Source organism: Mytilus galloprovincialis, chromosome 2 (genome assembly GCF_965363235.1).
Source record: "Mytilus galloprovincialis chromosome 2, xbMytGall1.hap1.1, whole genome shotgun sequence".
NCBI classification, from domain to species: domain Eukaryota; kingdom Metazoa; phylum Mollusca; class Bivalvia; order Mytilida; family Mytilidae; genus Mytilus; species Mytilus galloprovincialis.
Window position 1 is genome coordinate 25,057,344 of NC_134839.1, and position 14,218 is coordinate 25,071,561.

The 14,218-nt window shown below is 32.0% G+C and overlaps 1 protein-coding gene across 3 annotated transcripts in view; it reads right to left on the bottom strand.

Moving 5' to 3' along the window:
• Positions 1 to 297: 297 nt before the first annotated feature.
• The window catches only part of LOC143063214 (peptide methionine sulfoxide reductase MsrA 2-like), a 30,538-nt gene continuing 16,617 nt past the window's right edge, over positions 298 to 14,218 (bottom strand). The window contains exons 1-6 of one of the 3 annotated variants that reach the window (XM_076235215.1): positions 9,099 to 9,189; positions 7,877 to 8,016; positions 7,061 to 7,156; positions 6,587 to 6,651; positions 1,690 to 1,818; positions 298 to 1,119 (exon numbers count right to left, since the gene is read on the bottom strand). In XM_076235215.1, the coding sequence (XP_076091330.1) occupies positions 790 to 1,119; positions 1,690 to 1,818; positions 6,587 to 6,651; positions 7,061 to 7,156; positions 7,877 to 8,016; positions 9,099 to 9,100 (762 nt within the window). In that variant the 5' untranslated portion in view covers positions 9,101 to 9,189 and the 3' untranslated portion in view covers positions 298 to 789. Of the gene's footprint in view, positions 1,120 to 1,689; positions 1,819 to 6,586; positions 6,652 to 7,060; positions 7,157 to 7,876; positions 8,017 to 9,086; positions 9,190 to 14,218 lie in introns of those variants that run through there. The other 2 variants (XM_076235216.1, XM_076235213.1) reach the window with 2 other exon arrangements.

Consider the following 14,218-nt stretch of genomic DNA (forward strand, 5'->3'; position numbering starts at 1 on the left):
ATTACAGTTATTTTTAAGCATTCACTTAACCATATAAATTAGATCAAGGACAATGTTCCTACATCAGATTGTTATGAAACATATCTTTACTTACCATAAGATACCTGAGATCACAAGGCTATTGCTGGTGTTTAAATTGCTCTGTCTTTAGTTTTCTATGTAGTGTTTATGAGTTTTAAATGTCTCGGATTATTTCTGCCTCTTTTTGTGATAATTAAAACCAATATAATATGAATTAAAGGTACAAAAGTAGATCATACATATAATGCTTGCATTCTTTAATATTCAACACACCAATTATAACTGTTTTGATTTTCTTTATTTTACAAATAAATTAATGCCTGTTGAATACACAGCAAATAACAAAATACAGAAAATGTAGAAAAACAAATAGCTTTCTTGAATACTCATACATATTTTTTCTTTCACTGATAGTATGCAATCACCTATATCATATATCTTAAAATAAAGTTCCACAACACTGATTTATTGAAAAATATGCCCAAACACAATAGTCCCTGAATTGAAAACAATCGAACATAAAATATCATAAATAAGCAATTGATTTTTTTTAACTATAACATTCCAACATGTTCATTTTTTTCTAAGTTCTTTGAATCTGCATTTCACCAACATATTGCTATTGTGTGATAATATATTCTAGGACCTTTTCTGTAATGGTGAATTTAATGGTACTATTCTGTTAGATAATAATAGTTAATTAATCAAGAAATACATTATTTAAACTATGCAATGAATGTGAAATCTTCGGGGTTGAAAAAAATTTAATCACAATTCTTCTTTATCATTTGACTTTTTTGCAAACAGACCTATAGGACATGAAACACCAGTGCCCCCAAGTCCACAATATCCGTTTGGATTTTTATGTAAATATTGTTGATGATAGTCCTCAGCGTAATAAAACTCTTCAGCTGGTAATATTTCAGTTGTTATTTTATCATGGCCTTTTTCTGTTAAAAGTTTTTGATAGGCTGTACGAGATTCCTTAGCTTCCTGTTCTTGCTGTTCGCCATAGTAATAGATTCCTGACCTATACTGGGTGCCAACATCATTTCCTTGTCTCATTCCATGTGTTGGGTTGTGACTTTCCCAAAATAACTGAAACAGAAGTATGTAACTAATTATGGTACCTGTATTGTTTTAAAAATGTCAGTCAATCAGTTTTAAACATGTTCAGCCACAACCATGATTTATAATGTTCAAGCAAGATTTTTAGGGTTACTGCAGATTCATTATTCTTCATTGGATTCTAATTTCCATGGATTATGTGGATATAGATGAACCATGAATTGTTTGTTCAATGAGTTATTCATTTTATATTGGGTTGTGTGCAAAGGTTAGATTCCATGTTCAACCCGTCTGTATCTGGTTTTTATAAACTCAACTATTAAAAAAACAGTGAAACCTGTTTTGAACCTGTTTTTAGAGATCACTTTTAAGGGAGAGCAAATATGTAGTCTCATATAAAGAAAGGTGGTCTTTTAATACACAAGCTTTACAAAATGCACTATTAATAGTCTTTTTATACAGTTTTTGCATTAATACAGGTTGTCTTTTTAAGCAGGTTTGACTATCATAGCTTATTATCTACCTCATTTGGTAAAGTGATGACTTTTTAAAGTACAAGCAATGGTAGTTTAATTTTGAAGAAAAGTTCTATACTATTACCTTTAAAATATCTGCATAAGATGTTTTCTTTGGATCAAACACAAGTCTGACTACTTCATTATGGCCTGTTCCACCTGAACAAACTTCTTTATATGTAGGGTTAGGTGTAAATCCACCAGAATATCCTACCTGAAAACAAAAACACATCATTTAATCAAACCTTTCTCTCAAAATGGCATTTAGGAATTCATTAAGAATTTAACCTTTAAAATGTATTTCAGACTGATACAGATGTCATTACACATACAATATTGCAATCAATGTGTGAAAGGCAAATTTATAAATTCTTAAATTGTCTTCCCTTCAGTACTCAGTGGAAGATTCAGAATTTTTTATAAGGGGGCCCATGCCACAAACTAGCATAAGAAGGGGTCCTCTCTAGAGTCCAGCAATCCCTCAATAATCAACAATTTTCTTACAAAAGGGTCGAGGCAGGTACCTACTCCTTTAAATCTGCCACTGGTATTTAGTTTAAACACAGTGTCTTAAGGGGTGAAAAATATAGAAAACATGAGATTATATAAGAGCTGAATTAAAGGGAAACTTCGCAAAAAAATCAAAAATTGATATTATGTCCATTCTGTATAAAAAGGCTAAAATTTATAGATATTAAAGTTTTATTCCGCTAGATAAGAGATCAACATCGATTTTAAATTTTGAGTATCAATTTTCTACGCTCCGCCATTTTGTCATCTTCTACGATTATAATCACGATATGTCTATAAAACACAAAGAACCAAAACTACAGTAACCGATGTAGTCGTAATTGCGTGTCGATATCTTGTCAATCGTACGATTGTTTTATCTGACTAACTATAAACTTGATACGGAAAATGCTGAGGGAAAATGACCATTATTATATATCTGTTATTTTTAAACAGTTAATATTGGAATGAGTTAAAAAGTCAAAGTTCAAATAATAAATAAGTGTTCCGTGAAAATTGTTTTCATAATTCTTTAAAGTAATAAACTTTATTCAAATAAATTCGGATCTTTCCTCATCTGATCACCAGCATGGCTAAAGGTATTACTCCCAAAGGTATTGTGAGGGGTGTGAGGACTCAGGTGACACGTCCAGGTATTCAAGCGATTTCCTGTCGGGCTTGCAAGTTCATGCATCGTTTCACTTCTGTAGGTATTGATCAGTGTACACGGCAGACTAATAACTTTTCATTTTGAACTATCAGGTGTATAATACACATCTCTGTCTTGTGTGTCAGAAAGTGATATGATGCCAATAACTTAACTCGTACGCTTGAATGTTTATAAATAACATTTCTGGTGTAAAGAATATTATTTATGAAAATATAAAAAATACCACAAAAAAAAAAAGATTTGAAGAAATAAAAATCTATATACATATTTTTTCCGAGGGTTAATTTGGGAAAATGTAATTTGTCAATAGTAAAGGACAGACTGGAACATACCCAAAATATTGATTTAAAAAATGTACGCACTTTTCGATGTTGGCTTATACGCCTGGATAGAAAGTTACGGAACTATAGTGCAATTCAAAATATATACATGTATCAGACTATATTGTATACCAAAAAAAAAGAAGAAGAAGAAGAAGAAGAGAACCAGTTTGATTTAAATACAGGTCGATATATATCTTGCTTTGGTTCATCAAAGTTATGAACATAGTAAAATCCCAGTTTTATATATCAATTAGATTGTTCTCGAATAAAGGAAGAAATTCGTCATCATCACAATTGTTCCGACATTCATGTAAAATATATGCAGCTGGACGTACACTAATAATCCCAAAGGGGTGTGAGTATTTTCTAGGAAAACTATTGAGTATTAAAGTTTCAAATCAATTTCAGGATTTATTTTCTTTCTTGCCGTGATATGATAGCAATTTAAAGAATAAACTGCTTATCCGCTTTAGCGGTATTCTTGCCAGTTGAACAGCCTTATAAGTTACATTCAAAAATAGGGAAAGATGACATAAAATTCGTTGTCTTTTGTTTTTGAACATCGTTGGTCAAATAGATAGAGTATTATACGTTGTGAGACGAGGACTATTTCAACAAATACTATAAATACAAGTGGAAGTTTTCGTTTTTTGCAATTTGAGAGTAAATGATGTATCAAACGTTCAAGAATACGCATGTAAAATGTGTCACTGGATATAAAAAAAATCAATCTCAAAACCTACTTCCGTATGGAACTTCCCCTTTCAGTGACCTGCAAATTTAACAGATGATACACTTTATAAGATTTACATGTCCAACAACGACCCACTGCTCTACATGTGTTACTGACAGCCTAAGATAGTAATTCTTCTGTTAGGTCAATTCTCTTTCGAACAATACCAAAAAACATGGAAAATAAGTTCTTTAAATTTTGACTCTGGAATTAACACCATTTTTTCGTGCGACAAACTTTATTTCTGCAGGGTGATGAGCAGACATGGGCGGAAAACAATAAACAGATAGGTTTAATATTTGTTCATTCATTTAACATGTATAATATGAATACGATTGTACTTAAAAAAAACTTATATAGTTAGTTTCAAGAACAACCGGGTTCAGACAAACTGTTCTGAAATCGATGCTGTTACTAATGCATTCACCCAATTCAATATTACCATCAAAGAGAGTAAATTCGTGGCAACAAAGACATTCTGTTAATAACGGCATAAGTATGCATTTAATACACGAACACCAATCTGTGTTTTAAAAACTAGCGATGGTTGCTAAGGATATCTTGATTTCGGGAACTTTCTGCAGCTTCCATTTCATGGAGCTCTTCCTCGGTATACTCTGGCTCTAGTGCGTACCCAAAATGACCATACTCGTCAAAATCTGACTCTTTTGACTGACTGGAACCACTGTTATAGTACTATCATTCTCCGAACAAGACATTTTTAGTTATGATTTTATGATAAATTTTTGACCATATATAAACTGTTCTATAAAAACAAGCACGCAAAAATCATAAGATGGACATATAAGTAATATGTGAGTAAAGTTAATTGAATCATTTAAATTAATATCCTTTGGTCTCGAATGTAGTTAACTAATAAATGTGTTTTATAGGATAGCTCAAATCCTCATCCAAATAATATAATCTAGTATATGACATAACCCCTTCCTACTAAACCGAGTTTTAATGCCAAGCGGTAGACATATTTTAGGTACTAATTAAGTAATTAAATGAACAAAAGATAACAATAATTAATCATTAATGTGCAAAGATTTAAAAACAAAAGTATTTTTTCTTTGTTCGTACATATTATACTCCGCTTAGGTAGAGTTATACATATCTTCAGATAGTTTCAGATATCAATTAATACATGGCTTTCAAAAGTCTAAATGTAAGTGTTCTCGTACATTTTTTGCCTAATAAAGAAAATCAAAATGCTTTGGTAAAGCTATTTCTAATTTCCCCTTTTTAATGAGACTTAAATCAAGGACAAGAGGTGTATATCATTTCATTCTGACACATGAATTAAGTTTCCCGTCTTTAACCGAAAATTGTTTATTACTTAGTAAATTAATTTATTTGAATTGAAATAAATGATACAGCAAATATAATTAAATAATTCCACGGCGATCTATTTTTATTTGTCACAAACTTGAATTAGTATTATAGATGTGTATATTGAATGCTCCCTTGTTTTATAATCCACTGATCTGAATAGACAGTCACACCTGGCAAGGTGTGCCCTAGAGGCGTGGTTAAATACCGAAGTGCAAATAACAATTTACCTTTCAACAAGCTATCTACGAGTATTCAATTTGCCACAGAACCGTGAATACACACATCGTATAAATCTAGTCATAGCAGAGATAGTAAAAGGTCAATAAGAGTACACCAACATATTGTCTTTACAGATTATTGTACTTTAATTTGTTCACCTCATATATCAGTCCGAAAATGCATTAATTAATAAATTTATAACTTTTTTGGTTGTCTACAAAAATAATTCGAATATATACGTTTAACATAGAAAATTTATCTCATGAATGTGTACAATTGCACGTCTGTGCGTCTTATCTTCTTATTATCGGATGTTTATTAGATAAACCATAAGTCATCGGCGCGCTTACGATAACGTTTAAATATCATTAAAAACCAAGACTTTTACTGATTGTATTTTAAATCCCGGCATGCAAAAACCAGGAGAAAACGTCACGACCTACAGGAAGTAGTTAATAATTTTTCATTAATTGTTGAATTTCTCCTTTATTACTGGACATATACCGATAAAACTTTGTGAATATATATATTTTGTCATAATGAACATATTTAAACCATAAGTAAAAAATCCCGAATTTTCCCTTTAAGACAAAAAGTGTAAAATGCTGTAGTGGAGTATTGTTAAAACAAAATAATAAAAATTCAACGCCTGCAGAATTTTAGGATAAAGGAATAGATGAACTGATATAAAATGTAAAAAAATGGTTTACATATCTTAGATTTCTTACATTACCTGCTTAAAAACATAATTTTTACTGAACAAAAGTTATCAAACATTTGACTACATACATGGTTACAGTTATAAAATCAGGCTGTTGGTTTTCTCATTTGAATTGTTTTACATCTTGTCATGATTTGGCCTTTTATAGCTGGACTATACTATACTAAATGAGTTTCACTCATTGCTGAAGGAAGTACAGTGGCCTATAGTTGCCTACATCAAAATCAATTGCATTCTGAAAAATGTTATTTCTTGCTTCAAATCAGACCACATCACCTTTTTTAATAACAAAATGAGACAATCTGTTATAATGACTATAGTTACTGAATTTTTTTACAATAGACTTTGAAATTCTTTGACAGGGAAAATCTCAACACATAAAGCATGTAGTGTTACATCAAAACATAAATTTATAACATTAACAATGACTGAATCTTTTTTTAACAATTGCTAATCTTAAACACAAACCATAGTAGAAAATACTCCATTGTGTTTCCAAAACTTTCTTTCAGCTCCCCAGAAACATCCAAGTCCTAAAAATAGAATAAAACTTTTTATTTTCAGATATTGATATTCATTCTTTTCCAAATAGTCACACTGTTTACTGTCAACCTAATTCAAATGTATCTTAAATAAATGGCATTGAAATCTTTTATATATATGTTAATATTCTTAGATATTTTATTCAGAAAAGAAGTGTTGTGTACGGTGTATAGCTGACCACATAAATACTTCTGTACAGTGCATTGTTAAATGCATGTATGGTATAAAGCTTTTTACCCTTAGAAATACCTTTACAGCTATATCTGCTGTACCGATGATACACAGTGTTTACATTGTCTGTAATACATGTACTTCACTGTACTTACCAAACATTGCCATTTCCATGCCTTCAAGGAATGGTTCTTTGATAGTGTTACCATTAACAGTAGATGTACTTACCAAACATTGCCATTTCCATGCCTTCAAGGAATGGTTCTTTGATAGTGTTACCATTAACAGCATGTTTGGGTGATACTGTCATTTTCTCTGGTCTTCCTTAAGTAGAAAATTTCATTAACATACACCTTATGCACACTCAGGTTAAGCTTTCAGATTTCTATATGTACTTCAGCACAACCATTCATCTTTTGTGGGGAGGCATTGATTTTAATTGATAACTAATTTTTTTGACTTAGAGGTTTGCGTGGCTCAGCCCTGAGGGTATAATAAATATAATAAAAATTTCATTTTCATAGTGATATTTTTAAAAACATTTTTTGGTTTTTTGTCTAGTGAATTAAAATCATGAAAAGTCATTTCACATGAATTTCACAAGATATTCATGTATCAAAATTTGCCTGTGAAAAGCAAAAAAAGTTCTTCCATATAATGGGGACATACAAATAACATTAATAATGAATAATAAATAATAAATACTGACATTTTTGCACCTGTCCCAAGTCAGGAGCCTCTGGCCTTTGTTAGTCTTGTATGATTTTTAATTTTAGTTTCTTGAGTATAATTCGGAGTTAAGTATGACGTCCATTATCACAGAACAAGTATAGATATTTGTTTAGGGGCCAGCCGAAGGAAGCCTCTGGGTGCAGGAGTTTCTCGCTGTGTTGAAGACCCATTGGTGGCCTTCGTCTGTTGTCTGTTCTATGGTCGGGTTGTTGTCTCTTTGACACATTCCCCATTTCCATTTTCAATTCAATTTTATGATTTTAGTTTGTATATATAACATGTATAAAGAACTGCACAAGAAGGTGGTTTTACCTGCAAGGGCTTCATCCTTCTGAGGCATCTGGATCTTTGATGACATTTCTCCCATAGAAAAGAAGCTTGCTGTTGGTGGTCCTGTCTTAAATAACTGTGTCACAACTATAAACAACGAAGCACTTCGTGGTAGAAGATTCCTGTAAATTAATTCAAAATTTATAATAGAGATGAATCAGACTATTAGGTGATGGTCCTTATGTATCACTAACACAAAAGATTTGTCACATGGTATGATATAACCAGACGAAGTCTGATGTCCTATATCTTCCTTGTACACCTTGTACATGTGGAATCCGGGTCCGTTCGCGCCCATTCACGTTCGCACATTATCACATTCGCGCCCAATTTTTATCGGTTTTGTCTTTAATAACTTTGTAATCAAGTTTTGGCAAGTGTATTCCTATAAGTATATTTTTTGTCATTGTCCTAAATTAGAGTGAGACAATGTGGTTTTTTTTTTAGTTGAATAAATCTTAATCATGTTTTGGTTAAGTGTATTGCTCACTTTTATTTCATTGTTTCAAAATAAAGTGAGACTATGACAACGTATTTTTTTGTGTTGAATAAATTTTAATCATGTTTCCGTTAGTGCATTGCTATGATTTTTTGTTCCATTGTTTCAGATCGAAGGGGCCAAGCTGTTAAAATCTTTTGTGTTTTACTCATACCCAGCTAAATAGATGCAGTTTTTACATCAAATCAACTAAAAAAAAACAATCTTGATTTTCTAATTATTCAACTGGAATTTTATATAAAATTGGGTCCAAACCGACCTTGGGAGCGAACGTGCCAGGTGCGAACGTGTAGGGTGCGAAACTGTATTGGGCACGAACGGACCTGATACCCTACATGTGACTGTTTAAATTTTTACCTGCGACTATAATAATTATTATACACTATATATATGGCATTGATTTTACCTCTTTCACTATATATGTTATTACAGAGGTGCAGCACATTTGGTAAATTAGAATGTATAATGTTAGCTGATATTATTAACTTGACTTTAATAAGTGGTTGCATAAGCTAGATTATAAATAAAACCAGAGAATGTCTAAATTATAAGGAAATGTGGTATATGCCAAGAGCCGCTTTTTCCACAGTGTCCGGAATTATATACCGACCGTCCTACCTAATTCAAGAATACAGTAAACAACTGTCACAAATAATTGAATACGATAGGTTACAGATGCTTTATAACACCTACATTGAAACTTACATAACCCAAATGTTGATGCAACCATTTCTTGAACTGTGTGTTGACAGATGAAAACGAGGTTGTAGGGAAAATCCTATCGTTTACTTTTACCAAAAATAAGCACTCGACTCCGAACAAAAATATAACGCAAAATTTTATTAGCTGTCAAATTCCAAATAACGAAATCTGAACAAGAATATTCTTAATCTGTTTGTGTGGAACAAGGGATTTTGTAACTTCTAAAATAATGATCATAAGTTATTAATAATAATTCAGTGGCGGATTTACCGGGGGGCACAAGGGGCACGTGCCCCCCCAGTTCAGGTCAACAATTTTTTTTCTAACATAATTTTATTGATACTGAAACTTCTTATCTAGTGCGGAAATTGTCACAGCTTGATTAGGCTTCTTAAACTGGCCGTTAATTAATACCAGCGTCCCCATGCGTGATTTATGACAACTTATCGGTGGGTGTGTAAATATTGACACCTGTGTGTAATATGTCTATGCAAAAGATTTTATGTAAAATAGATCAAAATACATTTACATTATGATTGGAATAGTACAAAATTGTATTGGTTTATAATACAATACCGATTAAGATCGATTACCAGGTGAAACGTCTGATCTGTGTTTTTGAAGAAAAGGTACAAACATTTCCTGTAAATGTACTTTTTTCCAAAACTTTCTTTTTTTGAATTTATTTAGCAACAAATTAAACTATTTATTTTTTGATAACTTAGAAGATATGTTTTTTTTTTTAAATAATATCATATTTCATTCCCCTCTTATGGAAGGGAAATCAACAAAAAAATTTACTCCCCCTCCCCTTTACCCTAATGCTTTCCCTCGTCCAGGAAAAATAAATTGACATTTCCTATTAAATAATCATTAATAAAATGCTACTTGATTTTCGTTAAAATTTAGTTTGTAACAGAATCTTGGACTTAAACATTTCTCTAAAAGCCGAAGCATGCAGTTATATTTGTTTTTATTGGTCTTGTTTCAATTACCATGCATGTACATGGACGAGGCTATGCAAAAGGTCACCACTTATGAAGATATAAAGGTGTTTTGCAGATATTCGAATAATGTGCAAAAAAGTATAAGTCGGGGCCAAAAAATATAGATAACAGAATATAGAGTTGATGAAATATAAAGAAAATATTGTTTAAATTGTTGCATGGTTGTTAAACGTCCAGTGGCAAACATTTGATGCATGTTTAGGTCGAATATAATAAAGATCAATTGGCAATAAAGTGCAAAAGTAAAAAACTTAAAACATATCGAAATACAGAAATAATGATTTGACCCCCCCCCCCCCCCCCCAAAAAAAAAAACACACAAAAAAACACAAAAACAAACCTAGCACCCACTCAAATCCGCATATATATATTTAACAACAAAAATATTGGTTCATGGTGCCCCCCCCCAGACATCGAAGTCCTGGATCCGCCCCTGTAATTATTGAAGTATAGAAATTGAATGCCAAGGATTGTATTTGAGATATAGAATGCATCTCCTTTATATTGCTCTTTAATTATGGAGGAATTTCAACGAGAGAACAAAGATCTGAAAAAAGAAACAATATTTGTTATGCTAGATGCTAAGTCGGCCTTTGACGTAGTAAAACATTCGAGCCTTATACGCAAATTATTTCACATGGGACTCACACCGCAAGAAATACTCATGATTGATGATCTATATAAAAATGCAAGATCCAGTGTCAAATTGAACGGTGAACAATCAAATGCATTTAATATTGAACAAGGTGTCCGACAAGGAGGTACTCTTAATGCCGACCTTTACAAAGTTTATGTAAACGATCTATTAAACGAAATATGTAACACTGGGTTTGGAGGACATATTGGAACGATCAACTGTAGTGCGCCTACTTGTGCTGATGATCTTACCATAACTAGTAATTCTCAGTTTGAAGCACAAATACTAGTCAACATAGCTAATGATTACAGCAAAAGAGAGTCATATATAATACAACCTACTAAAAGCGTTGTACTACCTATCCAAACCAACACCAATGCCCATAATGATATGCCACTTCTTATGGATGATAGGGAAATGCCTACAGTTGATAAAACCACACATGTTGGGATACAAAGATCGAACTGTAACACACAACTAGTAACTGCGGAGGAAAACATTAAGAAGGCAAGAAGAGCTTTATACAGTTTAATGGCAAGTGGCTTGCATGGAGAAAATGGACTAGACCCATCCACATCTATATCCACCTTCAGAACATATGTTATGCCTATCCTACTATATGGACTAGATGTTGTAATGACCAACAGCAAATCTTTGAAAATATTACAATCTTTCTACAAGAAAACGATAAAGCAAATATTATCTTTACCAATATCAACTGCAGACCCGGCTATATATTTATTATCTGGATTACTACCCATAAATGCTGAAATTGATATAAAAATTATAACTTTACTTGGAAATATTCTATGTTCTGACAAATCAACTGTTGAATGGAAAATAGCAAACCGTCAATTGAAAATTAAATCGTGCAAAAGCAACAGTTGGTTCATAGATGCAAAGAAAATTTGTTTTAAATATCAACTAACAGACCCAGTAGAATTTTTGGATACAATAACAACAAAAGAAACATGGAAAAGAAGCATGGTGAATAAAATTAAAACATACTGGCATAGAAAGATCTTGGATGAGAAAGAACATTTCAATAGCCTACAATATTTATCTCCAATATACAGCCTTGGTCATTGTCATCCGTTGATCAGTATATCTACTTCTGACCCAAAAATAATACAAAAATTGCCACCACGAGTGAAAATTGCAACAGGGGTATACATCCTACAATCACAAAGAGCCAAATATAACTCTAATGCAGTGGACCCAACATGTCAATTATGCAAAAATGGAGAAGAAACATTATCCCATTTCCTGCTTACTTGTGTAACTCTAGATGCTGTAAGAAAACCCATATTGGAAAAAATAGTGAGAACTGCTGGTAGAATTTTCTCTGAGAGCAACAGACTCAATAACATTGAACTACTCCGATTGATTTGCGATCCTTACAACTATTGCAAAAATAACAGTGATCAAATATTTGATAATATATCAAAAATTCTTGAACCTCAATGTAGGAAAATGTTACACCTACTCCATACAACAAGATATAGACTTCTTGGTCTGGATACTAAACAACTCAAAAAGAGGAGGAAAGTTTAAGACTATTAGTTAATTATATATAATTGTATATAATTAAAGTGTTATGTAAGTGACTCAGCATAAGACAGTCCAAATTATCACTTCTTATTTAGATAATTTTAGATTTTAAAATTGCCTATTGCGTATAGTATAAATTGACATTTGTGTATATAATATTCCGGTGGATGGAACCATTATTTGTGTGATAATTAGGTCTTTCCACCTTTCCGTGGAAAGACCTATTGAATTTGTTCTGATTATTATTATTAGGTCTTTCCACCTTTCCGTGGAAAGACCTATTGAATTTGTTCTGATTATTAGGTCTTTCAACCTTTCGGTTGAAAGACCTATAGGTTTTGTTCTGATTATTATTATTATTTTTTTTCTTCCGCCTAACTTTTTTCTTGCGTATTATTGATGTTTCAAAAGATGTCGCTTAGATATTTGGAATATGATATCGTAAAGTTTATACGCTTTAAAAATTGACAAAGGCGTAACTAAAAACTTTACGTTGTGAGAGTTATCTCCCCAAACACTGTTTTTCTTGTGGCCACTACTCCTTCGCAACCGTAAAAGATAACGACAAATTTATTTTACCAAATTGCTTGTTACATCTTCAGGATTAGGATTTTAATTTTAACCGAAGCTATCCGGAAACTCCATATGAGAGTTATCCCCCCTTTTGTATATGATATAAGTGATATGCATTTCTAACTGGTAAACCATAAATGATAGAGACCTAGGGTCTTTTGATTTAAGATCCTTGGTCCAAAAAAATGAAAATTGGTTCAAGGTCAAAGGTCAAGGTCAAATTCTAAATTTTGATTTTGGCTTATTTTCACTTATTTTCATTAACCTTATAAGATATCGACAAATTATTTTTACTAAATTGTTAGTTGCGACATGTCGTAACTTACAAATTTTGGTTGCAAGGGTGCGTAGACAATAAATGTGAGTTTTCGCCCCTCTTATATTTAGAATTATGTGTAAAGTGATATTACTCATGAACCATACATATTAAGGAACTAGTGTCTTTTGATTCGAGATGTTTAGTCTATGACCTTGAAAATGAGGTCAAGGTCAAAGGTTAATTGGACGTTCTAGATTATGACCTTTGCTTTAAATTCATATTTATACATCATAAAGCCATAGGAACTGACATTTTCAACTGAATTTTAATATTTTCATATCAAAATAGATCTTTATTAGTTGAAAGACCTTCAATTGTTCTTTGAACAATTGGTTTTTAATTAGGTCTTTCCACCTTTCCGTGGAAAGACCTATTGAATTTGTTCTGATTATTATTATTTTTTTTTTTTTTTTCTTCCGCCTAAATTTTTTTCTTGCGTAGTATTGATGTTTCAAAAGATGTCGCTTAGATATTTGGAATATGATGTCGTATAGTTTATACGCTTTAAAAATTAACAACTGCGTAACAAAATACTTTACGTTGTAAGAGTTATCTCTCCAAACACTGTTTTTCTTGTGGCCACTACTCCTTCCCAACCGTAAAAGATTACGACAAATTTATTTTACCAAATTGCTCGTTACTTCTTCAGGATTAGGATATTCATTTGGACTGAAGCTTTACAGAAACTCCATATGAGAGTTATTCCCCCTTTTCCATTAAATTAAGAGATATGCATTTCTACATGGTAAACCATAAGTGATAGAGACCTAGGGTCTTTGGAATTGAGTCCCTTGGTCCAAAAAAATGAAAATAAGGTCAAGGTCAAAGGTCAAGGTCATATTCTAAATTTTGATTTTGGCTTATTTTCACTTATTTTCAAATACCGTATGACATTTCGACAAAAACATTTTCATAAATTGCTAGTTGCGACATGTCCTTACTTGTATATTTTGATTGAAAGGGTGCGCAGACAATAAATTGGAGTTTTTGCCCATCTTCTATTTAGAATTACGCATAAAGTGATATTACTCATTAA